General features: G+C 48.2%; 2 protein-coding genes across 2 annotated transcripts; both read right to left on the bottom strand.

The window, feature by feature from the left end:
- Nucleotides 1-1,392: 1,392 nt before the first annotated feature.
- LOC121333376 (lymphocyte antigen 6E) lies at nt 1,393-11,417 on the bottom strand. The gene is made up of 3 exons (XM_041399657.1): nt 11,265-11,417; nt 6,756-6,875; nt 1,393-5,648 (listed from the first exon to the last, which is right to left on the bottom strand). Exons 1-3 carry the CDS (start codon nt 11,314-11,316, stop codon nt 5,440-5,442), a joined length of 381 nt encoding a protein of 126 aa, XP_041255591.1. The 5' UTR covers nt 11,317-11,417; the 3' UTR covers nt 1,393-5,439.
- Nucleotides 11,418-21,075: 9,658 nt separating this feature from the next.
- On the bottom strand, nt 21,076-26,889 carry LOC121333402 (lymphocyte antigen 6E-like). The gene is made up of 3 exons (XM_041399687.1): nt 26,838-26,889; nt 22,735-22,854; nt 21,076-21,287 (listed from the first exon to the last, which is right to left on the bottom strand). The coding sequence occupies exons 1-3, from the start codon at nt 26,887-26,889 to the stop codon at nt 21,076-21,078; spliced, it is 384 nt and encodes a 127-aa protein (XP_041255621.1).
- Nucleotides 26,890-27,065: the final 176 nt, after the last annotated feature.

Here is a 27,065-nt window from a genome sequence, read left to right as displayed (position 1 = left end):
TTGGAACATCCTGGGATAGTGAAAGGTGTTCCTGCCCATGGCAGGGGGGTGGAATGAGATGATCTTGAAGGTCACCTCCAAAAAACCATTCCAGCCTCCTGTGATGGGAAGGCCGGAATTCTCCCACCTCAGTCCCCTTTGGCTCTCCCATCCTGGGACGATCAGGACAACCTTGGGATGACAGTGAGGAGCATTTGAAGAGCAAACGGGAGATGTGGCACCATTTCCCTCAACTTTCCAAACAGATGAAATATGGGAAAGCCCACCCTGGGCCTGCGTAGAGACAGGCAGATCCTTAGGGAACAGCAGGAGCTGGGACATGGTGACAATGTGAGGAGAAACGGGAACACCAGGCAGGAGGGACTTGCAGGTTTCTTCTGTGCAATGTCCCCCCAGTCCCCAAAATATTCCCTGTCACCACTGGAGCCCTCCCATCCCAAAAACCACTTGCAAATCAGGCTGCAAAATACGGATTGCAGTGGAAATGGAAGTCCAGCCCGGAATTATCCTGAGAAAAGGGATGAAACTCCCAAGCCCATCGCTGTTATTCTGCATTTGTTTTACATTCCCCGGGGGATATAATCCCCTTCTCCCATGGGATCCCATAAAATCTTCAAACAAAAATTAGAGTGACATAACTTTGCAGAGCTGAATGTTGGGAGAGAGGGGGGTGAAATCTCCAGAGCACCCAGCCCTGTGTCCGTGTGTCCGTCTGTGTGTCCGGAGGCGGGAGCAGAGCTGGATCCCTGGGAGTGCAGGAAGAGGAGCAGCTGCCCACGGACACCCACACAGGGCCCTTTTTGTGCCCAAAATAGCCGCCCTCTCCCACAAGGAAGAGTGCAGGCTCCAAGGCCAAATCCCAGCTCCATTCCCAGCAGGGTCACGGGCAAGTCAAGGATATTTATGGGCTATTGAAGGCAAAGACAATCCCTGTTCTTTATCCATCCCCAGGAAGAGACTCCAATGGCCCTGAGATGAAATGCAGGAATTTAACCCTCCTTTAGTCCCTCAGTTCAGCCTGTCCTTTTTTTATCCAAACCACAGCCCTGAGCTTGGAATACAATCCAGGCATTTTCCTTCCACACTAAATAAAAGTTAATATCTGGAATATCTGCAGAACCACCTAAAAATCTCCTTCCAAGTGTATTTTTTTATTAATTCCATATATATATTTTTTATTAGAGTATAAGAAACAAGATGGAACATACACTTCACTTATACTTAGGTTAATATATTTAAAGGGATGGATGCTTCTTTATCCCACTTATCCTGTTACAATAAAGATAATACACAAGTTACAAATCTCACAGATAGGAATTAGTAAAACCAGCATTTCAGGGAAACCACTGTAGATCACCCAACAAAGCTGAAATAAAAACGTGAAATAAAAGCTGCAACATTTTATTGGCTTCATGTATTTTCATTTGATGAAACTGGAGGATTAGGGCTGGGAAAAAGTGCTCCCATAGAAAATGTTGGACTTTGGGAAGCCTCTTAAGCCTTTTATTTCTCAATTTCCATGATCAGAACAAAGCTGGATGAATTAAAACCTTCAATCTGTCTCTGCTGATGATGATTCTCTGCTTTGAGTGCAATTACTTGGTTTGAGGCAGCTCATCTGCCTTGAGTTCAGAGATTTGGACTTCAAAGTTCCTCCACCAAGACTGGCAAAAGCCAGTAGGTGGCAGGACCAACCCAGGGCTTCGCTTCCCTGGGCACCGTGGGCATTCCCAAAATGCAAAACCGGGCGTTTCTGTTCCCATTCCCATTTAAACAGCCTCAGAGAGGGGTGAAATAACTCCTTCGGGATCAAGGATCCAGAGCCACCTTCATCCCAAACAGCTGAGACCAAGCAGAGCAAGGGAAAAAGCCCTAAACCTCCAGGCATCCAGATGTGCACCACATCTGCCTTTTCCAGAGGGCATGGATCCTATAATTCATCCCATGGACACAAAGACACCCCCACCTGAGCTTCCCACAGGGGTGGTGAGACCACAGCCTCCTTTTTTCACGGCAAATGAAGTCCCTGGGAGATAAATCCCTTCAAAAAACCCCCAACTTGAGCAAATCAACACCAATCCAGGACATCCCTGCAGCAGCAAAGTGGATCCTTGGAGTAATAATCAAGCAACTGACCTTTTGTTCTCTTGGAGCAAGGAAGTCACGTCAGGTTTGTGGTTTCAAAAAAGAAATTTTGCCCTTAAAAAAAGAAAACAATTCTTAAAACCGGCTGGAAGAACTGTGCTCATTTTGAAGTCCTTTTCTTGGGCAAACAACAAACCCCCAGACCCTGGGTGGGAAGCGCTGATGCCACAATGGATTTTGAGCATTTTTAGACAATCCACAAAAATTCAAGCCCTTGGTGGGGTGGTGGGAGATGGCAGCAGCTGCTGGTGAATTACAGCCATTTCCAGGATGGAAGCACTGAAAGCATTTTCTCAGGAACACACTCCAAAGTGGGCAGGTATTTCACTTTAGCTCTTGATTTCCAGTAAAAACTCTTCCAGGATATTTGATGCTCCTAGGGGGCCAAACCTCCTCCCCTCATAACCTCTTGTCAGAACAGGTGAATATCTGAGTTTTCTGCTCAGATTTTGATATCTTAAATTTCCACAGTCCACAGAAACACATCCAAAGCACTTCAGGGCTGTCCCACCACGGCCCTCAAATTCCAAATCCAGCATTTGGATCAACAACCCACCCACCAGTCTGAACACTTCATAAATCCCATTGGTTTTCCTACTTATTATCTTATTATTAATGATTTTAATTACTTCACCTGCCCATTTTTAGACATGGGTTTTACAACAGATGAGGCTCTCACCAGGTTTGTCATTCTGGGGATTTGGAGGCAAAAAATAAACCCAGGGTAGGACCAGGAATAGTGAGAGTTGGCATGACTGATGGGAAAGTGCTTGGGATTCAACTGTGACAAGCTGTCAACCCCCTCCTTCTCTCAAACACACATGGATCTATCCAAATGTCTTTTTGCCAGGAAAGGAAAAACTGAAAATATCCCTTTTTCCCTATTCTAGATTAGAGTACATGGGAAGGCAGAGACAAAAAGACAGCAAGGAATTAAAACAAATCTCCTTGTGAAATTTATCCAACTAACCTTCAGCTCACTCCCCTGGCAATTCCATGAATATAATTTGTTATTTATTGGGATAAGCAGCCTCTGGATGCTCCTCCCATGAGCCTTTGCTCCCTGCCACAACCAAATCCTTGGCACTGGCCAAGAAACCCCGAGAAAAGAAGGAGATGGCCCTTGGAGGGGACAACCAGGGCCCTTGGAGGGGACAACCAGGTCTTCAGCCCATGGGGTTGTCCAGTCTGGCATCATCAGGATCCTCATAAAAGCATGAATGGACATCAGAACACAGCTGATGGTTTTGAAGTTCAGCTCTTTGCTAAAGGTAATCAAGTCCCAAACCAACCCCAAAACCTTTTTCCAGATGGCCAGAAAAGACAGAGCCCCCCTAAATTCAATGCAGAGTGCTCTGGGTGCCACCTCAGTGTCACAGCAAGCGCCGAGGGACAAATGAACCCAAAAAAATGAGGTTTTGAACCGTTTTGGGAGGAAGGCTGAGGCACAGGGAAGCTGGGGAATATTCATCTCAGTTGAGGAAGTTTTTCCCCAATTTTCTCTGTGGCCCACGTGCATAGCAGAGGTTTGTGGGGCACCTCGGGCCCCAAGGTCCTAGGAGGATGCATTATCCAAAGGAAGGCACATCCAAGGACCAGCACAAGTGATGCATTCTTCCCAAATTAACCACTAAATTGCAGACCACATCCCAGTGACCCATCCCTCCTGTTGGAAAAGCTGTCATTAACATCTCTGTCACTTTAATTAAAACAGGGGGAGAAGGGAGGGGGGGAAACCATAAAACCACTTTTGTTACCAATATTTCTGTACAACTACAACCACCTTTCATTTATCACTACCTGAAGAGGGGACAGAGGTGGAACTAAGTTTGTGGAGCTTTTGTTTGGGTTTTGACACAGAATAGGAGAAGCAGGTACAAGGCATGGCTAAAATGTACCAACATGGCTAAAATGTGCCAACACCTGGGTTTTGCTGCTAGAAATAGAAAAAAAAAAAGCCCAGTGCACCTCTGATCAATCAGTGGAAGTGACAAAAAGCTTGAACTTGACAGTTTAAGGCTGAATTTTGGCTTGGTTTGTGGCGAGCAGGTCCACAGGCAAGCAGAGTAGGCAGGACAGATGATACAGAGAGGGCAGGAGGTCACATCTCCCATGGGACAGCTGAGAACTTCTAGGAAAAACCTTGCCAGAACACCTGGGAAGATCCTGGGAGCTGAAGGACAGCAGATGTGGAAGGTTGAGTGGTGAAGTCACTTCCAGCAGTCCATAGGCACCATCAGGCATTGAAGGTTGGACCTAAAAATGTGGGTATTGACATCTTCCCCTCTGACTCCACCACATTTTTCAGACCTGTTGCCCATGGTCATTCAGGTATCGCCATTGTGATGGTCACCATGACAAATCCAAAGTGGGGAAACTGAGGCACCGAGTCTTTGTAAAGATTTCTGCCAGTTCAGAGTCCTCCTGCCAGGGTAATTGCTCCATTAGAGTTGACTCAGACCCCAAAACCTGGCATTTCCCACTAAAATGCACCTGGAAAAAGTCATTCCCAAGGGAGGTGGAACAAGCTGGCCCAGAGGTTTTTATCAGGAAGGACAGCAACAGGGAGGAGATGGATTTGCTGCTCACAGCTGGAAAGGATGTGGAGATGAAGCACCCAAAAGCTGCTCAAGAGGGTGAGGGACCCTTGTGCTGGGTACAATATTGGGATTTTCCATGAAAGAGTTCCTAATCCCTGGAGCAAGGAAACACACACACGTCCCATCTCAGGTAACAACAGGAGCAAGTTTATTCAGGTCTGGCACTTACAGAACTTGGAAGGACAAGGTACACGGCATTGGTTTTCCAGAAAAGTCAGCCCAGGATCAGAAGAAACGAGACTATTTTATAAAAAGAGACTGCAGCTGCGAGGGGCCAGGAATGTGTCTCCCTTTGGATCCTGCATTCCCTCTGCCTGTGCCACCCATGTGCTGGAGCAGACCTGGTGGTGCTTGGGGTGAATCTGTTCTCAGCGAGTCCCAGCCTGGTTTAACCAACCTTAGAAATTAGGGGGTGGGGGTGAGGGATTATTAATAGGTAGAAAAAGCAGAAACCCTTCCAAAATCATCCACCTTGGCGGAGGAGGAGCGAGAGTGCAGCGGGAGACGTCCACAGGAGGAGGAGAACAGCTCGGCCAAACCACCCAGGTCTCCAACGCTTGGAAGAGCAAAAAAAGTCCGGGAAACAATCACCTTGGAAGCCTGCTGAGAAGTAGAGGATCTCCTTGCAGACAGCAACAGAGAAGATATTGGCTAACGAGACCCGTGGGAGGCGGCTCTTCCTCAGGCAGCCCCATCACTGGCGAGCCTGGAGGACGTAGATGAAGCTGATGAGAATTCCCAAGGCCAGGATGGCGTAGCTGGCTCGGACGCTGCTGGAACCGCTGATGTTGCAGAGGAAGGAGTCGCAGCAGTAAACGGAGGCGGCCGCTATTCCCAGGTTGATTCCGGCGCTGGGGCAGATGGGAGAGCATCCCTTCGAGATGGACTGGCCGGATTTGCCGCCTGGATTTGGGGTGGGGTGGAGAGGAAGGAAAAGAGGGAGGTTTAGAATGGGGTTTTTTTTGGGTTTCTGATCACCTGCTCTGCAAAGGAATTACAGCACTGGAAGAGCCGGGGCGGTGCAGGTGGCACAGGGAGGATGAAGTGCTGCGGAGAGCATGAAGTGGTTCTCAGAGTCAGGAATCCCAGCCAGCCCATCTTATCAAGGATCACCTGTGATAAGCTGACACAAACACCCCAGAGACCACACAACACCCCAGGGACACCCCTTTGGATTTGTCAATGTTCAGCTGCAACAGCTTCTGTGAGGAATCCCAAAAATCCCTCTTGAGCTTCGCTTTGGGGCTCCTCAAGGGAGACAAGGAGCCCTGTGGAGACACTTGGGAGCCAAGTCTGCATTTCCAGAGAGGCACAGCCCACATTAAGAGGCAGGAAAGAGGAAACCATTAGCACTGGGCTACGAAGGGAAGTTTATAAAAGCTCCCGGTCTCCGTGTGTGCACATCTGACCCACCCACGCTGCAGATTTGGGCATGAAATTCCCCCTCCTCCTGCCAGGGAGAGCCAGGATGGGCTCTGGTTCCTGCACAGGCTCCAGGAGATCTGCCACAGCATCCTGCCTCCCTCAGCACAGCATCTGGGAAGAACAGAACCGCCCCAAATCTCTCCAGGCACTCAGGAAGGAAACCCACAACCCTCCCTTCCCGCTTCGTCCACGGAAAGCAAAGCAAAGGTGGGACTCAGGGACGAAGAACCCAAACACAAGGCAAAAAAATCAGCGGGAATAGCAACCCTGGAGCTTCCCACACAGGGAGCCTGCAGCATCCTCCACGCTTTCACTTATTCATCAGCAAAATCCCCGCCCCCAGCCTGAAATTCCCCCCAGACTCGCGGGCATCGGTGCAGGCACGTGGGTTTTAACGTGACTCCTCCTGGCAGCGCGTCCCTCCTCAGAATTCCCGTGGGATGGTCCGACACTCAGTTGCTAAGCAGAACTTTCCCCTTTTTTTTTCTCCCCCCCAGCCAGAAGAAGGCAAAGCCTCACTGCAGCTCAGCAGGTGACCCAGGAGAGAAGCCAGGAGGGGCAGGAGGAGGTGCTGTCACCACTCACCGAGTCCCACTCCGACGTACGTCGTCACGCAGTGGTTTTCATTCTCTCCACACTTGACAGGCGTCAGGCAGGCCCAGTTGGAGGAGGCATCCGAGCAGGAAAAGCAGACGAGCGTGTGGGCTGCAAGAGAAAGGCAAACCTCATTTAGGGGCTGGTGGGAAGATGTCCTCACTTGGAGGTCCCCACCTCTGTCCCACGGGATGTCTTGCATCTGCCCACAGCAACACTTTCTCTTGTATCAACCTGCAATAGGGGATTTTTTTTTTTTTCCAAAAAAATTGGCCAAGCAAAGGGTTCAAGCCTCAGGGAGGCATTTCAGGCTCTTATCAGCAAAAGCTGAAACAACCACAGCCTGGTACTTTCTGTCACCGCCCTGTTTGCACCAAGAATGTGTCCGAGCTACAGCTGCCAACTTTAAACCAAACTCCAGAGGTGATTTTTTGAGGTCTGAGCTCATTCAGCTCAGCCACCACAGACATGGTCTCCCTGCCTGGGGCAGGGGGGCTGGAACTGAATGATTTTTAGTCCCTTCCAAGCAAAACCATTCTGATTTTATGATTCTGTGACACTGATGGGAAATGCTCCAGGTGTGACCATAGGTTCAAACTTTCCAAGACCCGGCTTTGGGCACCAAGATCAAGCCATGCTTGAGCTACAGCACATGGCAGAAATAGTTTTTCAGCTGCAGAAAGCTCAAGACCTGCAAGACCAGCAGGTCTCCTAAAATTATAGAATCGTAGAATCATTTCAGGAAAGGACCTCTAAAATCTTTGAATCCAACCATTAACCCAGCACTGCCAAATTCCAGCACTGAATTTGGTCTTTAGGTCTTTAGGCAACACAGCTGCACAATTTTTTCAACAATTCCAGAGATGGTGATTCCACCCTTTGGTGATTTGACCAGTGAAGAAATTTTTCATTTCCAAACTAAACCTCCCCTGGAGCAACTTGAGGCCATTTAAGGCTTATCCTACAGCAGCAGGATGGACCAGCTGGCTCCCATCCCTCATCCCTCACAAAGAGGAATGATTGGAAAACAGCATTTGGGGTGGGAAATGGTTGTGGAGGCAGCCTGGACCAGAGACTCAGCAGGGCCACGGGCACTTTGATCTCTGTATTTTACACACAAGAGCATCACATCCACGCTGCAGTTGTTGACCTACATATGCAGACAGATCAGGTCTGTTCCCAGTCTTCTGTGGACTCAGGATTTTGGAGGTCCCAGGCAGCCCTTCCACGAGGCACTGCCTTTCTCTTTCTGTATTTATGGGATGCAAAACAGAGCGGGGGCTGATTGAGAGTGCGAAGAGCGAGGCAGCCCCGTCCCTGCTCCTTCAGCCCCACCACAAATGGATTATCACAAATCATGGAATGGTTTGGGTTGGAAGTCAGCTTCAGGATCATTCAGTTCCAACCCCCTGCCTTGGGACAGCTTCCACTATGCCAGGGTGCTCCAAGCCCCATCCAACCTGGTCTTGGATATTTCCAAGCGTGGGGCAGCCACAGCTTCTCTGGGAAACCTGTGCCAGGGCCCCACCACCCTCACGGGGAAGAATTTCTTCCCAATATCCAACCTAAACCTACTCGCTTTCAGTTTGAAGCCATTCCTGCTTGTCCTATCCCTGTAAAAAAATCCCTCCCCAGCTTTCTTTAGACCCTCTTGGAATATTTTCCTAAGGAAGTGAAGCAGGGGAAGCCTTGGGGGAGCTCCCTGAGGCTCAGCAGTTCCTGACATGGGTATTTTTAAGAATTATTATTTGGACAAATATTGCTCAGCATCTGCCCCACTCTGCCACAGGACTGCACCACAGCTTAAGGTTCTTCTCGTTCCTGTTTCTCTCAGGAAATAAATGGCTTCTACAAGAAAAATGAGAAAAAAAAATAACAATTGCTCTCAGAGGAATGACTTTTGAGCAGCCACAGCCGAGGAGGAGAAAGAAAACAAAATATAATCTCACAGAAACAGATTAAAGTGGGTTAGTGGGAGATCCTGAATGTCACAGCAGAGCAGCCAAATCTCTGCTTTGGAGTGGAAGCCAACACCACAACCCCCCAAGCAGGAATTTCCTGGACTGGCTCACGCATCCTCCAAGGATCCTTACTCTGGAAACAATCCCCACAACAAACCCGGGTTACCTGAGCACACCAACGCAGCCACCACAACCCACACACGGGGATTACAGGGCCACCAGCTGAGTCAAAACCTCCAGCAGAGATTCCTCAGTGGATCTCTGCGTTTAGGAGATGAGGATGGGACCAGCCACTGAGTCACTGCCCCTCTGGGCTGGCCACAGCTCCATGTGGGGACTTCGGAGTGAAGCCAAGTCTCAGGTGACCTGTCCCAAACTCTACCTGACAACCACCCCGAGCAGATGAATTGACTCATCCCAGGAATCTCCAGCAATCAGGAATGAAGTGGATTACAGGTTTCCTGTAGGTATGCTGGCAGGACAGATGTCCCCATATGCATTTGCTCACTGCACTGAAGGTACAGTGGTGCAATGCTGTTCATTAAAGGTCCCCGTAACAACACACCAGAAATCTTTGGACATGACATAAAAGTGCTGTTGGGCATGAAATTCTCTGCCACGTGACTCAATCCCTGCTCCTGCCACTGCATGTCCTACCTGTCCCCATGTTTTTCATTGTCACACCTACCCATTACCCCCTGTCCTAACAGGAAAAAAAAAATCCTTCCAGGAGAGGCAGAGTTTAAGAAACGAAATATTCAGGCACTTTCTGCCCCAAAAAAACACCCACTGGCAGAGTTATGAGAGCACAAACAGGCTGAGTGGTTTAGACAAAAGGCACAAGAGGGGTGGCAGAAATAATTTCATGCAGCTGTAGACGGAGCAAGAGTTGGAGCTCAAGGTTACAAGAAAAGAAAAAAAGGGGGAAAAAATCACAAGACTGAACAATGCAAAAGAGAAGCCTTGTTTTCACCAGTGGAAGAATTCATATGTTTATTTGTTTGCTGCTTGGCTTCTCGGAGGAACAAAGAGCTCTCGAAACAGAGCAGGGCATTTGGGGGAATTCCTTCAGATAAGGGGTTGAATCATTCTAGCAAAGACAGGGGGAAAAAGGCCTTTAAAAGCCCACTTTGGAGCTCGTTAGCACCAGGAAAATGCTGTGGCTTCGGCAGTTTTTCCACTCGGCCCCGATGTTGCTTTTTCCATTCTCTCAGGCAAAATCCTTATCAAGACCCACAGGCAAGATCTTCGAGCAGGAGGTAAAGCTTTTCTGTGAAATCCTCCCAGGATGTGCTGGAAGTGTTTGAGGATAAAACCACCTGCAGCAAACCTTTTGCCTGCATAAAAACTTACTTTTAAAGCTGAAGGGGTTGTGGTTTTTTTGGGTTTTTTTTTTTTTTTTTTTGTTTTGTTTTGTTTTGTTTTGTTTTGTTTTGTTTTGTTTTGTTTTGTTTTGTTTTGTTTTGTTTTGTTTTGTTTTGTTTTGTTTTGTTTTTTTTGTGGGGGGGAATGAAACCCTTTACTGGCTTGGCCTGGCCCGCTGGAACTGAGCACAAGCCAGCTGGGCTCTGCCAGAGACCCAATGCTTCAATCTCCAGTTGCTTCCCGGATCCCACTGGGAGGTAGGAATTGGAAAGGGCACCAAGCAGCCAGTTTCATCTCGGCAGTGCCCTCAGAAAACAAGAAGGGACCCTTTTTGCTGAGCAGGGTTCTGGGAAAGCTCAGAACTCTCCCGTTTGGCTCTTTGTTTGATGCCTCCAAGCAGCGACATATGGGAACAATACGCGGTTTCGTACGGCCCCAAGGAGTTTGGACAGTGAGGAATGGAGTCCATGGGGAAAGAGGGGATGGCAGGCCCTGCGACTTGGGCAACTTGGCAGCTTAACACACAGCAACAGGAACCGCGTTCTCCCCCGGCTCGGCGGCAGCCCCAGGATGCGCCCCACAGGGCATTGTCCCTTAGGGGTCATCGCGCTCCAAAGGCGGCCCCGAAGGATGCTCGGAGCGGGCAGCAGGAGCCAGAATCACGAGTGGCTCTGCCCTGACTTTGCTCCATCAGCCATTGCCGGGGCTGGGCTGCCTCTCCCCTCCACCCCCCTTCCTCTCGGCTGCATCTCAGCCCATCCCAGCGCCGTTATCCCGGCTGGCTGCGCCGAAAAAGGGGAGCGGAGCCGGCCCTGCTCTTTGTTCGAGCTGCAACTGGGAAAAGCTCCAGGATATCCACCCGCACAGCCGGAGATGCTCACCTATTCACACAGGCGGGGCAGCCTTGAAGTTCGTGCTTCAGGAGGGACATTGCTGCGAGGCACGTCTTGGGAAGACACCCCCGCATCCCGTTCCCAACCATAACGCGGCTCAGCGCTGTGCTCCCGACCGCTTTTCAACCCTTATATCCCCCAAAAACCTCCAACTTCCACAGCTTACCCTGCCATACGCATCACCCCCCTCAACCCCCAATTTGCTCTCTAACGCAGGGCTGGCGAGGGATCGGGGGACCTGCGGGAGAGGCGATGGTGGCGGGAGCATCCCCTTCCCTTACCTCTCTCCACGCACAGCACCGCGGCCAGCACAGCGAGCAGGAGCGCCTTCATGGTGCGGACGATGTGGCCGGAGACTTGCGCAGGGCGGCTGGAAGAGCTCAGGGCTGGCGGCAGGGCCGGGCGCCGGGGGTGGGGAAAGGCCGGCGGCTCCGCCCCGCGGGCCGGGCCCGGCCCCCGCGCCGCCTCCCCCCTCCGCCTCCCCGGCCCCGCCTGGTTTCGTTTCCCCGCTAGGGAGAACCGGGGCCGGGAAAAGGGCGGTAAGAAGAGCGCGTCGGCACGGTAGCGGCTGGGCGAGGGGGAACAGAGCCAGCTTTCCCCTAGCCGTGCCCCAAGAGGCTTCTTCCAACCCCCTTTCGGGTCCCCTCTGTTTCCCTGAAGGAGGAGACGGGAGTAGGGGGCTGCCTCTATTCTGGACCCCACTCATCCAAGTCCAATCTGTCCGACTCAGCTTATTCTGGGATTCCGTGATTCTCTGACTCCCTCTACCCACAGGACCTGCTGATTTCCTGCCTCGCTTCCCTCCTCCATGCATCTCCTCTCACAGATCCCCTGAGCGCACACACATCGGCCTCCACACATTCCAGACCACCCTGTACTCGCACATTCCCTGTATCCCTGGCTCCCTGCATGGATCTCCTGCAGGCGAGACTCCCCCGGATACAGAACCTGTCCCTGCATTCAACACCCCCTCTTCAGGTCTGACCCCTCTGCACGCACAGCCCCCACTGACAATCTAAGTGCATAAAGAACCAACTCCCCCATCTGTTGACCAGAGCCTAAATTGGATTAGACATACAGGATTGGGAAGCTTGAAGAGCCCAGCAGCTGGGGTGGCATGGGACAGCCTGGGCTGCTTGGCAGGATGAGTCTTCAGACTGTAAATAAGTCCCCTGATGTTGGAGTGTCCCAAATTCAGCAGGTCCCATGGAAATGACTAAATCCTCTAGGAAATGAGCTGCAGGAGGACCAGTGAGGGAGGGCCCCTATGAAACTGGCTGTCAGGAAAGCCTGGGAATGGAGGATAAGGCTGGTGAGCCAGCCGGAAGCAAGCAGGCTTGACAAACTCTGTGCCACAGATGGGTTTAATTCTGCAGAGTCAGCATTTCTTGGTGAATGCATCTGTCAGGAGAAATTCCGGCTCCTGTCTTGTCGCAGGCATTCAGAGCACTCTGCTTGGGAAGCAAACCCATGCCTGCAAATCCCTGCTTCCCTTTTCTTTCCCATGGCTCAGTTTCGTGTGTCACTGCCAGGTATTCTAGCAGGAACGGACTTCCGAGCAGTTTCTGTGGTCTCATATCTTCCACTGGAACAGGCTGCTGGGGCAAACCAAGTACTAAAAAAATGAGAACTTTCAGCTTTGCGGTAACTTGAGAAAATGTAATTCAGACACATTTACAAAACCCCTGTTTTATACAGGCCAAGGAAGTAGATTTTGGTTGGATATTGGGAAGGAATTCTTCCCTGTGAGGGTGGTGAGGCCCTGGCAGAGGCTGCCCCGAGAAGCTGTGGTTGCCCCATCCCTGGAAGTGTTCCAGGCCAGGTTGGATGGGGCTTGGAGCACCCTGGGATAGTGGAAGGTGGCTCTGCCCAAGGCAGGAGGCTGGAACTGGATGATCTTTAAGATCTTTTCCAACCCAGATTTGAGATTTTATGATATATTCTCCTCATCCCCAGGATTTACAGCTTCCAGGATTTCTCCCGTAGTTAAATTTAACATTATCTGCCCTATTTTTTTTTCCTGGAGAGGGTGTATCTGCTGATAAGAAGGAAGAGGGAAGACCTAAGACTCACAGAGGTCACAACCCAGCACGGGATCTGGAGTCATCCCAATACTGCCGAAATGGCTGGGCGGGGACAGCACTAATGACAGGATGCTGTAAAAGGAAGAGGTGACCAGAGCCACCAAGGACCAGTTTTATGTGGTGGGAATTACACCAGGTAAGGAAGGAAGCCCTTCTGAGAGCTCGATGATCCTTTTGGGTCCCTTCCAACTCAGGATATTTTATATTCTATGGCATAAGCTCATCTCCCACCTCCTCCCCACGGTTGTTGTGTGGGACAGACTCGACACAGCAACGCTGCTGGCAGAGATTTCTGTTCTAGTCCAGCCCACAAAACACTGCCCCGAGTGCTCCAGCCTCTTCTTGCAAGTTTGGAGATCACTGGAGGACTTTATTGAACCATTGGCTTAATATTGTGAGTGCAAGGCCAAAAAATATTTTTTCGCAAAAAGAAGGGTGAAGCAAGAGAGGCAGCAAGGGTAGAGTCCAGCACCAGGAATGTGGCATGTGCTGGGAAAAGGTGGAGACAGCTACAAAAACACACTTGAGGAAGGAGATAAGGAGGTGGCTGGATCAGAGGGTAAACTGGTGCTGGGGTAAATACTTCATGGCTGTGGCATGCTGGGGAGGAATGGGTGCAGTTAAAATCAGGAAATGGTGAGTGTGACAGGTCCCTTGATGGGTTGGGGCAGCAGAGATGGTGCAGAAATTGAACCTAGACTAACGAGGCCTGCAAGGGTTTGATGTTGAACAGGCACTAGACGAGTTCAAGCTTGTAATTGAGGGTCAGTAAAAGCTTGCTCAGCTTCTGTGGAGCCAGGTGGGACACAGAGAGGTTCTTTCCCCACCACACTTCTGTGTTTGTGTGAGACTTCTTGGGCCTGGCTGTGCACATGAGGCACCAAAACCCCAGAGGAATTTGCAAATGAGACGTTCCCCCTGTTAGTGGAGCAGAACTGCTCAAACAGCTTTCCTCCAATGACACAGGAAAGGGACAGAGACCTTTTTTTTTTTTTCAGCAATTGCATCATGCTCTGGAGTTGGGAATTGTTCAGATTTCTTCCAGAGAGGGTTGGAACTGCTCTGTGACAGAGTCCTGCCTCAACTGCCAAAACGTGGAGGATCAGTTTGGCAGAGGCCTGGGAGGACATGAGAGAGCAGGAGCCCAGCACCTCCATCCTTGCTGCTTCCTCTCATCCCCAAAATTCTCTTTGTCTGGAGCACTTTGCTGCAATATAGTCTGGGCATGAAGGTCCTTCTTTTCCAGGGACTGGCACAGCCCCCAACACTCCATGGAATGCTAGATCTGGGATCCCTGGAATCCCTGGAATTCCTGCTCCCACCATCCTGCTGCTCCTGGCTGAATGAGAGGCCTGACTCCATATCCCAGCCCTTCCTCCTCATCCCGCCCTGGATGTTTCCTTTCCTGAAGTCCCTCCTGATCTCTCTGGATCAGAGTTGCCCAGAAGACCCTCAGGATCATATTTGGAGCACCCAAGGATGCTCCAGTCGTAGATTTTCCATGGGCAAACCAAGCTGCAGGTTATTCTTTGCTGTCTGTGGTGCCAAACAGGTCCTGTCCTCTACCACCTCCGCTGCATCCTGTGCGGAAAAAACTGGGATTTCTCTGAGATTCCTGAAAATTCCTGAAATAAAGGTGCCCAAGCAGATATTTGGGCCACACCATTTATTATATTTTTTATAGATAAAGAAATAAAACCTTTATCTGCCCCCTCCAACCACACCTGCAGTCAGATTGCTGCTGCAATCTGGCTCTCAGGTGGATCAACTTTCACTTCTGGCTGACATCCACCTTTCCCTTTCCCTTCTTTCTCCGAGCCTAAGGTGAAAGTGGATTGCTGTCTGGTGATGCTCAGCTGGTGTTGGAATTCTCACACTTCCTCCTTCCAAAGTCTGCGTGACTCACCCTCAGCCGTGCTTGTTTTAGGCTTTTGACAGGAAAACAACTGCGACTCTTTAAGAGGAGCTTGTTTCTCAGGCAAAAACTTTAATTTCCTGAGCAGTCTCAGCAGGGCTCTCCTCAGACTGTGCCCGTGGCTCCAGGAACTCCCTTTAAGCTCAAGCCTAACCCTTTAGGCCCTGTAAGTGTCCCTGTCTCCAGCCACGTCCTGGATGACCTTGGCCACGTGCTGGGGTTTGTCTCCATCTGCTTCTGGCCTCAGGTTGTGACTTTTAGGGTTGGAATTGCTGATCCTTTTTCTCTTCCAGCCCAGGGTATTTCATTATTCTCCAGCACTAATCCTTAACTATATCGTGTCCATCCCTGTCTCCAGGCCTAATTCCATCTCCTGGGTGAACTCTGGACTCATTTTATAGCTTTTTTCCCAATCCTGGCCTTTTTTTTTGTGCCATCAGAGGTTCTGGACCACCCTCAAAATTTTCTGGGCACCTCCTCTCCCACAACAGGGGCCTCATCTCTAGGTTTTTTGGGGTGGGAAGAGGCTTTTCAGTCCTTTCCCTTAGTCCTTCCACCAAAAAATGCAAATTTCTATGGGCAAGGAATTCACCAGGCTCCAAGGAGGCAGCACAAAAATATGCTGAAGCTGTAGGCAAGGTGATAGACTTACGGAGGTTTGTAGTAGAAATGTTAAACTTGGTGTAAAAAATAGGAATGGGAATGTTCCCGGGTGTGGAAGAACCAGAAGAACCAGCAGAGCAAAGGGTAAAAGGAAAGGCATTTGATGGGTGCCTGTGTTCATTCAAAAGTAGAGAAAGAACAAGCTGACCTTGGATAGGAAACTCCAGAGGACTAAGAGTAGGGTGGGAGCCATAAAATGCCCAGGTAAAGTAAACAAAAGGGCTGGAATATTCAGGAGTTTCATCTAAAAGGGGAGAAATGAAAGAGAAAGTGAGTAAAAGCAGCATCCTCTCTCCAAAAGCTGTAAAAAACAAGTCCAAAATTGGGGGGTTTTTTTGCTCTGCCTTTCAGCTTTTACCTTCACCTTGTGCTCTCAACCTTAAAGGCACGAGGACAATTGTGGGGCTTTAATCTTTTTTGGCTGCTGGTGGCACAGAAGTGACACGGGCCAGATGATCTGGGCACACCCACACTGGTACTTGTGATCCAATGAAATCCACAAGGAAGAGTGTGGAAAGCAAAATCCACTTTCTCCAAGGTTTATATATTATCAAATATATAAACTCCCCACGAGATCTTCTCCCCGAAGATCTCGTGGGGAGTTTTATTCCTCCAGTTTCCTGTAACAGCAGAAGGGAGTTTCTCATTCCCAGGAGCGGCGTCTGCTCGCTATCTAATTGCTGATTAACATCTAATTCTGCATCCTGGAGCTGCAGGCAGGTCCCAGGTGAGCTGTTGTGAGCACTGGGCACAGAGCCAGGGCCTGTTCCTGCCTCTCCTGGACCAAGGAAAATTGTACCCCTGGCACCCCCAATTCTTTGTGAGGAATTTAAGGATTTGTCTGAGTAAGGAATTGGCTGGAAAATCAGGAAACCATCATTCCTCCAGACTGAAATGTCCTGAAATTCCTCCAGGACGGAAATCCCGGGACCCCTGGAGCTGGACATCCTTTGGAGTGAAAATTCCTGCATGGAAGTTCTTTCCACGTCACTGGAAGAGTTTTGGGTCACTTTTGAGTTCAATCTTTGTCTTGGAACAACCTGATCTCATGGAAGGTGTCCCTGCTCATGGCCAGAGTGGTTGGAACAAGATCTTTTAGGTCCCTTCCCACACAAAACATTCCATGATTCTGTGATAAAGCAAAGCCCAACCCTGGGCACCCCAATTCTGCTCTGGTGGAGGGAGCCAGCTGCCTCCACCAGAGGGATGTGGGAATGACAGAAAGGTGACAGAGAGAGGCAGGAATGGGAATGACCAGGAATGAGTTCATTCAGCCCCAGTGGAGGCACAAAGGAGACGCTGAGACCAGAGTTTTTCCATCCTTTGATGAATCCTAATTATGGTACTAGAGCTGCTGCTTCTGGAGGCAGTTTTCCAGCTCTTCACCCTACTTTGGATGCCAGGAATTCCTTCAGATCCTATCTAAAATCCTCATTGCTGCTGTGTCAACACCAACACCAAAAGTGGGAAGAACAAAGCAACCCGAGCCTTGCATTTGGAGGATCTGGAAGGTTCTCATCCCATCACACACCACTTCACACTTCCAGTGCAACATGTAAGATTTTTCCATGGAGTGCAGAATTCCAACAAGGCTTTGTTTCACATTTTTTCCCAAGTTTGACACGTGTTAAACTTGTGATCCAGCACACCTTCTTTTCCTGCCAGATTGCTGCGAGGGAGATTCCTTCATCCCATATTTGTGCCACATTAAGTGGAGAGCTTTTGTGCTTGTCCTTCCTAAATTACACCCTCTTTTCTCAACCTACCACTTAAATTTACTGGAATCACCCAGAATTCTCCTGTTTGCAGATTCTCTCAGCTCGTCACCTGTGAGCTCAGTGAATTTATTGTCTAATACATCATCCAAACCAGCAATTAAAACTTTGCATCATCCCAGAGCCAAGAGGAGCCTTTTAATGGATCGTTCCAGCCTGACAGCAAATTGTTGGCTGTGATTTGCTCGTGATTTCAGCCCGACTGGGTTTCCTTGGTTCTGCTTCTGAGCCCATCACGTGAAACTGTGCCAAAACCTTTATTAAGGCTGAGCTGTGTGACAGGTACCACTTTTACCCTCACAGATTTTGTTATCTTGTCACAGGGAGGGATATCACCCACCTGTCACAAAATCCTTGCTGATCATCCCTGCCTCCTTGATAGCCCCTACACCACTGATTGATCATTTATTGCAGAGCTTTTTTTCCCACTCTGGGTTGACTGCTCTGTGTGTCCCTATGTCCTTTATAATAATGGATTATTTCCACATTTCTTCATAGAAAGGCTTTGGAGGTGGCACTCAGTGCTCTGGTCTGGTTGACAAGGTGAGGATTGGTCACAGGTTGGTCTCAATGATTTTAGAGGTCTTTTCCAACCTAAATGAGTCTGTGATTTGTTGTTTCCCAGTCTCCCAAAACACCCAAATTTCCCTGTTGCAAAGAAACAGGAGCAGGAGAAACAGGCTGGGTTTGGTAGCTGTGATGGATTTCTTTTCCCAATTTTCCTGGACACCACTTTGGCTGACAACCCTCACTGATTTGCATATTTATGTAGAAAACACTAATTTTATTCACTTTTGATGTGTTAATTAGTTCGTCTCATTAATATCTGTGGCAGCAAAGTGGCTCTTGCTGTTGTGTTTGATGTGGTTGTGTCTCCACACCTGTTTTCCCTCTTACTCCACACGTGGAAGCACAAACACAACTCCTGACCCTGCAAGTGCAGCTCAGAGTTGTGGGATTGGAAAAACAAATCCTGCACTGAGGCTCCAAGAATCACCTGGAATTCTTCTCCCACACAGCTCAGCCTGGAGAGCACCAGCACCCAAACCTCACACTGGAAAGGGGAAATGGGACTGATTGAATCCATGGGGAAAAAAGGAGATTTAGGATTTGCCTAAAGCTGAGCCACCTTGATCTTCTACCTGCACCTTCCTCCAGCTCAGGGAAGGGAGGAACCTGTGTGGAAAAGGAGCTGTGACCTCATAATCAGCCCATTCCTCACTTCCAATCAAGAAGGAGGGTTTTAAATTGTCCCTCTTCCTTCTTTATTTGAAAGAGTTCCAGCGATTTTCCACTCAGAGGATCACTGCTGACAAAGTCCATCCAGAATTCCCACCTCCAGATTTACTTTTCCGTGACATTTGGCTCCCACAACCGGGAGCTTTCAGTCCAGGAGCTAGGTGGGTGGATGAGTAAATCCTGTTCAACACAATCCCTTCACCTCCAAAGAATCAGTCGGGATAATCCCAGCTACTTCAGCTGCTTTGGCATCCAGAAATTTCAGGAAAATAAAAGGTTCCTCTATATTTGTAGACAATTCTAGGGAACCACTCTCACTTGACCTTCTGGCAGCACTTAAACTGCTGTGGTGAAAAGTGGGGGAAGAGCTGGGAGTAAGGGTCTCCAAAAGATGTGGATAAAAGTTTGTTCTCCCTCCTGAACTGTGTCCATCCCGGTTCCCCACACCCTCACTGGACTTATCTCACCCTCCCCTTGTTCCTTCCCCTCCAGATGGTCTCTCCACCAAGATTTTGCTTTCTCGTGTCCAGCAAAACTGGTTGAGATATAAATTGCTCCTTCTACCTCCTCGTTCTCCTGCCAGTATGACAGGTGGTAAAACAATAACAGCTTTGGCCTGGAGCCCAACTTTCTTGGAGTTTTCTAAAAGCACCTGAGGTCCTGCAGGGAAAAACTGTGCAGGGTAGGGAGGACTTGCTCTTGGAGGAATTGCTCCTGGAATTGGGATGCAGCACAGCCACCACAACCCTACCAGTGCCTGCCCTGAGCAGCTGGACATCTCTTCCTTATTTTTGGTTTAAAAACTTGTTCTTCCCCTTCTCCATCCTAGTTTTCCTTCCCTTTTGAGGTTGTGTTTGGTGAGAGAAAATTAACAGCAGGTTCTGCTGTTGATTTGGGCTTTTGACATCTGTCATCTCCAGGCACAGCTCAGTGGGGTGTCATGGTCCTCTTGTCCCTGCCCACCACTCTGATGTCATCTCCTTATTTTCCTTCATTTCCTCTCCATCCACTAAACAAAATATTTAAAACCAGTCACCAGATCCAGAGCTCACAGCACAAAACATGAAGTTGATGTGGAATCTTTCATCCTCCTAGAAAACTGAAATCCAGGCACTCTGAAATGCCTCAAAAATCCACATCCCTCCACATGTGCAGCCAAAACCCAGCAGAGTTCCAGGGCAGTGCTTCAGAGAAAGCAAAGATCTCACTGAACCATCAAACACAACAAAAAACCCGACACCCTTCAATTGTTTGGACCAGCTCTGGTTTCTCCCAGGACACAGCTGAGCTAGGGATGCTGCCAGCTTTTCCTTTTCTCTCTCTCTATTTTTTTTTTTTTTTTTTTTTTTTTTTTTTTTTTTTTGGTGTGTTTTCCAGGAATGGGAGCTTGCAGCTGGGGCTGTGACCCAAGAAGCTCGGAGCTGTTTGTGTGAGTCCCTGGCTGGCTGCCCTTCTTCTTCTCTGTGACACCCCCAGCCCTCCTACAGAGCTTTTCTGTGTCCCCTCAGCTGCAGCTCCTGCGGGGAGAGGAGGGAGCAGAGACCGTGGAGGGCAAAACCAAACAAAGCTCAACACAATCGATGGTTTCTCTGCCAGGAACGTGGGTCTGTAGAAAGCCTCTCACAGCCTCTGAATGACAGGGATTGGTGACAGCTGTGTGAGGTTGTTTTGGCCCTGGGGAAAAAGAAGGGGAATAGATATGGGGATGTGTTTTCCAGCTGGATGAGGTCCATGAGGAGGGAGTGTGAGAGCAACTCCCAGCTCAGCAGGGTCCCCCAATTCCTTCCCTTCTCCCTCCCACCTTCCCACTGCCTTTCCTCTCTCAGCCACATATTTCCCTCTCTGCCTTTTCTCCTTTTCTCTGATAAGAGAAGCTCATTTCAAAATGGGAATGGGAGGAAAGACCCTGAGGAGCCAGAAATTTCTACCCACTGAGGCTGGAGAAAAGTCCACAACACTGCCACAAATCAGCTTTACTTCCACCTCCTTGTTTATAAACAGAAGTTTGATAACTAAACTCACTGTGAACAAATTCACTGATCGTCCCCTGTGCTGACACAACTGTGGAGCCATTCCCTGTGTTTCAGGCAGGGTGGGATGTTATTCCTCACAGAGCTTTGAAAGTAAGAGACAAAACTATGCCTTCAAGGATCTCCTCGGAGCAATAATGATTTGAAGCTTGAACATGTCAAAAAGGCCATTTTCTATATGTTTTCTTAGGTGATTTGGATGTCTGGGGACACTTAGGATTCAAGCAGGCTCAGGAAATCAATAGGAGTTCAGCACCTGACTTATCCAGGCTCTCTCAAAAATCCCAGGGGGAAGCTCAACCACAAAACACGAATCTTTAAGAGCGGAAAATTATCCCAGAACAACACTTTTATTTCAGCCATCACGGAGAGCTCTTCCAAACCCATCACAATCCATATGCAAAGATGCAAGTGATGCTGGCCAGGACACCCAGGGATATCACTCCGTGGCTGCTTTGCCTGCTGCTGACTCCATTCACGTTGCACAGGGGTTTCTCACAGCAGGAAACATTCTGGGAGCTTTGGGTTTGTTGCTGACCTGTTACTGGACACATTGGAGAACACATCTTGGAGATGATGTATTTAGGCTTGTTGGGCTCTAGTGCAGGAAAAAAAAAAGTGGGGGAGAAAAGAGAAAAAGAAGGATGAAAAATAATTGTTTAAATATTTTTGTGGTTGAATCTGTTTTGGTGAGTAAAGGAAGGCCAGGCACTAATCCTCAAGGCAAATTTCATGGAATTAATCATAGAATTATGGAATTGCTTGGGTTGCAAGCAAAAAAAATCATCCATGGGCTGATGTGAGAAATGGATTTGTAATGAATTGTATACTTGTATACTTCACTATGTACAACAAATGACAAATAAGACCATCAAAAACGTTTTTACAATCCAAAAAAGAGGGAGAGATGTGAGAAATGGATTTGTAATGAATTCTCAAAACCTGACTGAAAGCTCACACAGTCTTGTACATCTGTATGCAAACACTGAGATAAAGTGTGCTGGCTTAGGAAGGCCGTGGAACAGAGATGACATTGTTGAGAGAGGGACAGAACTAGAAACAAGTTTCAACAAGTTTCAAACTACGGCCTTGCAAAAAACTCAGGGATTTTAGAGAATTAGAACTGTGAAAGATGCATTGTAGCAGGACCACATAGGGTAAAAATAGAGGTGATTGGTGTTAGAAGTATTAGGAGCATTGCTAATAGGCTGAAAAACATTTATAAAGCATTGTAACCAGAAAATAGGGTGGCTTCTGGTAGAATGGCGTTGAGTTTTACATCTCTTATGTCTCACCCTTTTACGAGACTGATAATAGAATAAAATCTTCTAAAACACCTCTCAGTTGCTCTGTTTCTATAAAAGCTAGGAGAAATGCAACAGGCAGGAACACCTCCCACCAGACCACGTTGCTCAGAAACCCATCCAGCCTGGCCTTGGACACTTCCAGGGATGGAGCAGCCACAGTTCCATAGAATCCTAGAACTGTTAAGGTTGGAAAAGGCCTTTAAGGTCAGCACTTCTCTGGGCTCCATGTTTTCAGGTTTTGTCAATCCTAATGTGGAATTAGCACCTGTGGCTCTCAGCTCCAGCTGCCTGAAGTGATGCTGAGGCTGGGTCGTTCCCACCAGGATGGTTTTTCCTACAGCATAAACACAGGGGGAATGTCCTGCATAACCTGAGATTTGGGATAAGAGCATGTGGAGTTCTTTGAGGGCACAGAGCCCCCAGGACAGATGTGAAGGATTGTGCTTGGCACAGGGAGTCAGCCGCAGTGATGTTTGGCCAAAACACTGCTCAAAACAGTTCTGGGAGTGAAACAGGCACAGCTCCAGCTGTGAATCCACTCCCTGGTGCTGCTCTGTGTGTCCTCATCGTTTCCCCAATTTCCAGCAGGAATACCAAGGGTATCTGGACACTGCAGCAGCCACAAAGTCAGCATCTCCTAAAAGTTGGTCATCAAGGCCAGTTGTTCCCATACTGGGATGAAATCCCATTCCTGGGACTGCTGTCCCAAAACAAATGAGGTGTTGTTCCCAAACCTACTTGTCCCGATGTCCTTCCGAACGGTCACACAGTGTTTGTCCTCCTTGGCACACATGGAAATGGTCAAACAGTCCTTGTTGGACTCCTGTTCTTGGCAGGTGTAGCACATGAATGGATAAACTGGGGGAAAAAAAAAAAAAAAAAAAAAAAAAAGGGAAAAAGCACATTACAAGGTTTAAAAACCACAAAAACCCCAGTGCAGAGATCTCCATTTCCCTCGTTACAGCCTGAGGAATGTTTCTGTGGGAATGACCAGTGACTTTCTTTATCTCCTGACCCGTGGCAGCAGCACTAAATCCCTCTCTGTCTCCTCTGGCTCAGGCTGCGAAGTGTTATCGATCTGTTTGCAATCCCTGGGAGCAGGAGATGTGAGTAGAATTCAAGGATTTGGGGGCTTTTATGAAGGAGATTATTGCTGAGCCATAGCGGCTCAGTCCTGAGGGCTCGGCCATGGGAATTGCCAATTACTGCTCAGGGTTTCTCCTGGGCAGGGCTTGATGGGGAGAATTTGAAGATGCCCATAGCATTTTGAGGAGGTGGACAATGCCCAGTGTCCTACTTCTCTTTCATCTGGCTCAAAGACTGCTGTCACATCTCTTTTTTCGTGCTTGAAGGTCACTGAACTGACCTAACCTCAGTTCTAGGAGGTCTGGTGAGAGCCCTCAGATGCTCTGTCAAACTCCTGTTTCTAGCATAAAATCAGGAATGAATGGAAAATCTTAACCAAAAGCTTGGTTTAAGTGCTAAAGGCAGATTTGGTGAGATAATTCCTACATCTGCAGCAGTGGCAGATGATTGGCAGGAAGGTCACGCAGAGTTTCCTGCCAAGAATGTCTGTGTCTGTCCTCAAAAACAGAATGTGGTAGGCCTGACCTCTGGAAAGTAGTTAAAAAAAAGGAAGTGATGCCTTGTGAAGGCTGACCTAGAACAGAGACTGGAGAGAGTTAAAGAATAAAGTAGGGATTTATTAAAAGGCCTCAACAGATCCACCTTGGGCAGCACAAGAGCCCAGCCAGGGCTACACCCAAGATGAACCCAAAATGGTCACAAAATGGATGACCAGTCATGCATTCTCTCATTTTTACAAGTTCTGGTCCTTTTGTATATTGGAGTTAATTGTCCAGTTACAGCTTTAGCTTATGAAGTCCTCTTCTTGTTTTTCTCCCTTCATTCTGCTGTTGTTTATGCTCTTGGGCCTGAAATTTGGATCATTTGTCCTTGATCCCCAGCTAGAGAAGGAATTGTTTTGTCCCCCTGCTCTGTGAAGAGAGCTTACTATCCCCCAATACGAAGCTCTGAAGTACACACTAAAGCAGTACAGAATCTGAAAAACATAAAAGCCAAAACCTGAGACGTCATAAGAAGAAAAAAACCACCCCAAAATATGTGCAGAGCACTCCCCAGCCAGGCAGATGGAAAGGTTTTATAGTGGTGGTTGAGTTCAGAGCTCGTGAAATCACCCAGGGTGAAGTGCGGGGTTTTGTGACTGAGTTCCTTTAAAAACAAAGCTAATATTTGGAGGGAAGCAAAGCCAAATGCTGGCTGAGTTCCTGCTAAGTCTGGGGCCAGTCTGTCCCTTTGGAAAGGGCAAAAGCAGCTGAAGGACACGTCCCTGTGAGCGCACTTTTGTCCGATAAGAAGTTGGCAGTGAGAAAGTGGAAGGACACCGGAGATCACATCATGAAAATAGAAGTTTCTGATAGAAAGGAAGGAAAAAGTCCCCAGCTGTTGATCCTGTGCAGCTTTTTTTTTTTTTCTTTTTTCACCTGTACAAGAAATTGACATTTCATGTGCAGAGTAGAGGAGATTCAAGGAGGTTTTAAGGAATTTTTGCAACAACTTTGAATGATGTTGTTCTAGAGCAAGCTCAGGAAACACGAGCTGCTGAAAATTCCAGTGAACGAGTGCAAAGCCAAACGTGAAAATCCCATGATTACCTCAGAGGGTAATTCCCAAGGATTATTGGTCAAACCAACTGGAGCAATGGAAGAAATTCTTCCCTGTGAGGGTGGGGAGGCCCTGGCAGAGGTTTCCCAGAGAAGCTGTGGCTGCCCCTGAATCCCTGGAAGTGTTCCAGGCCAGGCTGGACAGGGCTTGGAGCAACCTGGAATAGTGAAAGGTGTTCCTGCCCATGGCAGAGGTTGGGATGAGATGATCTTAAATCTCCCTTTCAACTCAAACCAGCCAGTGATTTTAAGTGATTTTGACAGATGGATGCAGTAAAAAAGTGAAAAAGAAGATTATCTGCAATTAAATAAAGATAAATAAATTACAATGGATAAAACTTAGACACTTAAATATAGGGTGACAAACAATTGGTTCAGTTACAATTCAGAACCACAGTGACAACAGCAGGAGTCAACAGTGTCACATTCCAGCCACAGAAACAGGCATCACCCAAGGGGACACGGGCAGAAATGTCATGTGCAAGATACACAAAGTGGCCTTTCCACCCTGGCAAGGCCTCAGCTGGAGCCCCGGTGCCCAAATCTCTCCACAGTACTTCCAAAACTTCCGAGCATTTGGAGAGGGACCAGAGGAGAGGGAGGAGAGAAGGTCAGAGATCTTGGAAATGTGACCTTGTCAGAAAGGTTGGAAGGGTTTAGTTTGTTTGTTGAAAATGAGAATATGCTGAGGAAAGTCGCAGGAATCTTCTTCATGCAAGAAAAAAGACACAGCAAAGAAGAGAGCAATAAAATATTTTATGTGTCCTGTGGTGGAAATATGGGAGAACAGAACAAAAACAGATGCTAAAAGATATTAAAACTAAATTCCTAAAGGGGTGAGAGTGTCTGAGCAATTCCAGGCTGTGGAATCTTCCTTGCTGGAAACTCTAAGGGACACCTTAAGCAAATATCTGCCTGGTCTTGCTCAACATTGCAGCAAGGACTTGATGATCTTAGAGGTCTTTTCCACCCTTTATGTGATTCTGTGAAAAGGATCAAGACCTTTCATGATTTTTGTTGGACACAAAACAGTGAGTTTATGGATTGAAAAGGCGAAAGACCCTCTTTGGTCAGCTGGGAGATTGAGTTTTGACCAAAATTTGGTCATTAGGCTCTTGGATGAGACCCAGGATACCTGGGAAGGCTCAAGTGCCAGTTTCCACATTTTCATTTGTCCCAGTTTTAGGCCAGAAAGCTGAAATCTCTTATTCTGGATCTAGGCTGGCTCCAGAAATGTGCTGTTAAAAATCTGTCCTTAAATCTGTTGGGAATCTGCTGCCAGTATCAAATGTCACTGGTGAGGAATCCCACCATGAACCTGTGATCCTGGATCTCTGTGAGCTTTCCAATTCATCCTGGGTCACGCTGAGAACGTTGCCTTTGGAAATTCTCCTCTTCTACTCATGTTATATGCTTCAATCAAGAGTTGTGGGCACTAAATAATTTTATTTTTTAATAATTAATAGCCATTTTCCCACACCCAAAACTGGCCGAAGGTCCTGCTCTTCCAGGCACGCTGGAGAACCATTCCAAAGGATGTAGGAGTAGGGGGTTGATACATCAGTGATAATTGATTAATTAGATGCCTCTTTCCCAACCAGATTCGTATCATGGTTTCTGGGAAACCATCATGTGTGGGGGAAATTTTGTCACTCTGGTCATCAGTCCCACGTGCCAGGAGCGATGGAGCAACATGTATGTCTCACTCCCAGAAGGAGGACAACGCTTGGGAGCAGGATGCCTTCAACATAAAAAATTCTTTCACCTCTGCCACTGATTTAATCTACAAAATTTCCCGGTGTTGCATTTTCTAGGAAGACACGTGGCAAACCACTGTAAGGGAGGAAAAAACAGGCCAGAAAAGTCTCTAAAATACTCAGAAACTGAAATAATTAAGGGGTAAACCCCATTTTGTTACGCTTTCTATCACTTCCAGCTTGCCTCCTTTTGGAAGATCCCAAGGACCACAGTGTGGATTTAACCTGGCATCCAGCACCGCCAGAGCTCCAGCACTGGAAAGAAGAATCAATTCATCAGATTCTCATTTCTGCATAAAATCAATGTTGCTGACAGCCCTCTAGAGTTTTGCCACGTGGAAGGTTGTCACCATCTTCCCCCTAATCCTTGTCTTAAGTAGGAGCAGCACGAGAGGCTCACCTTGTTCCACACAGAGCACAGCAGCCAGCAAGGTGACAAGAGGAGTCCTCATCTCCAGCAGATCCTCCCAGCAGCACTGGGAAGCTGTTTGGAGGGCAGGTTTTATACCCCAGCCCAACAGCAGCGGCAGTTTTACAGGTTCCAGGTGGACATGAAATCAACCCGAGGGTGTGGAATGTTCATGTGGGAGTTTTCCACGCCAGGGCCCTTGGAACGGGCTGGCACCTT

Source organism: Onychostruthus taczanowskii, unplaced genomic scaffold (assembly GCF_017590055.1).
Source record: "Onychostruthus taczanowskii isolate IOZ18803 unplaced genomic scaffold, ASM1759005v1 scaffold169, whole genome shotgun sequence".
Lineage (NCBI taxonomy): Eukaryota > Metazoa > Chordata > Aves > Passeriformes > Passeridae > Onychostruthus > Onychostruthus taczanowskii.
The sequence above is the reverse complement of the archived record's forward strand: the minus strand, read 5'-3'. Positions and strand labels throughout refer to the sequence as shown.

Bases quoted from the DNA above. Each gene is read 5' to 3' on its own strand.
- LOC121333376 (XM_041399657.1), bottom strand. From the start codon at position 11,316: ATGAAGGCGCTCCTGCTCGCTGTGCTGGCCGCGGTGCTGTGCGTGGAG. The intron at 6,876-11,264 runs GTAAGGGAAGGG...TTTCTCTTGCAG, and splicing joins GGTGCTGTGCGTGGAGAGAG to CCCACACGCTCGTCTGCTTT. The intron at 5,649-6,755 runs GTGAGTGGTGAC...CCCCAAATCCAG, and splicing joins GTACGTCGGAGTGGGACTCG to GCGGCAAATCCGGCCAGTCC.
- LOC121333402 (XM_041399687.1), bottom strand. From the start codon at position 26,889: ATGAGGACTCCTCTTGTCACCTTGCTGGCTGCTGTGCTCTGTGTGGAA. The intron at 22,855-26,837 runs GTGAGCCTCTCG...TTTTTCCCCCAG, and splicing joins TGTGCTCTGTGTGGAACAAG to TTTATCCATTCATGTGCTAC. The intron at 21,288-22,734 runs GTAGGTTTGGGA...TTCCTGCACTAG, and splicing joins TCGGAAGGACATCGGGACAA to AGCCCAACAAGCCTAAATAC.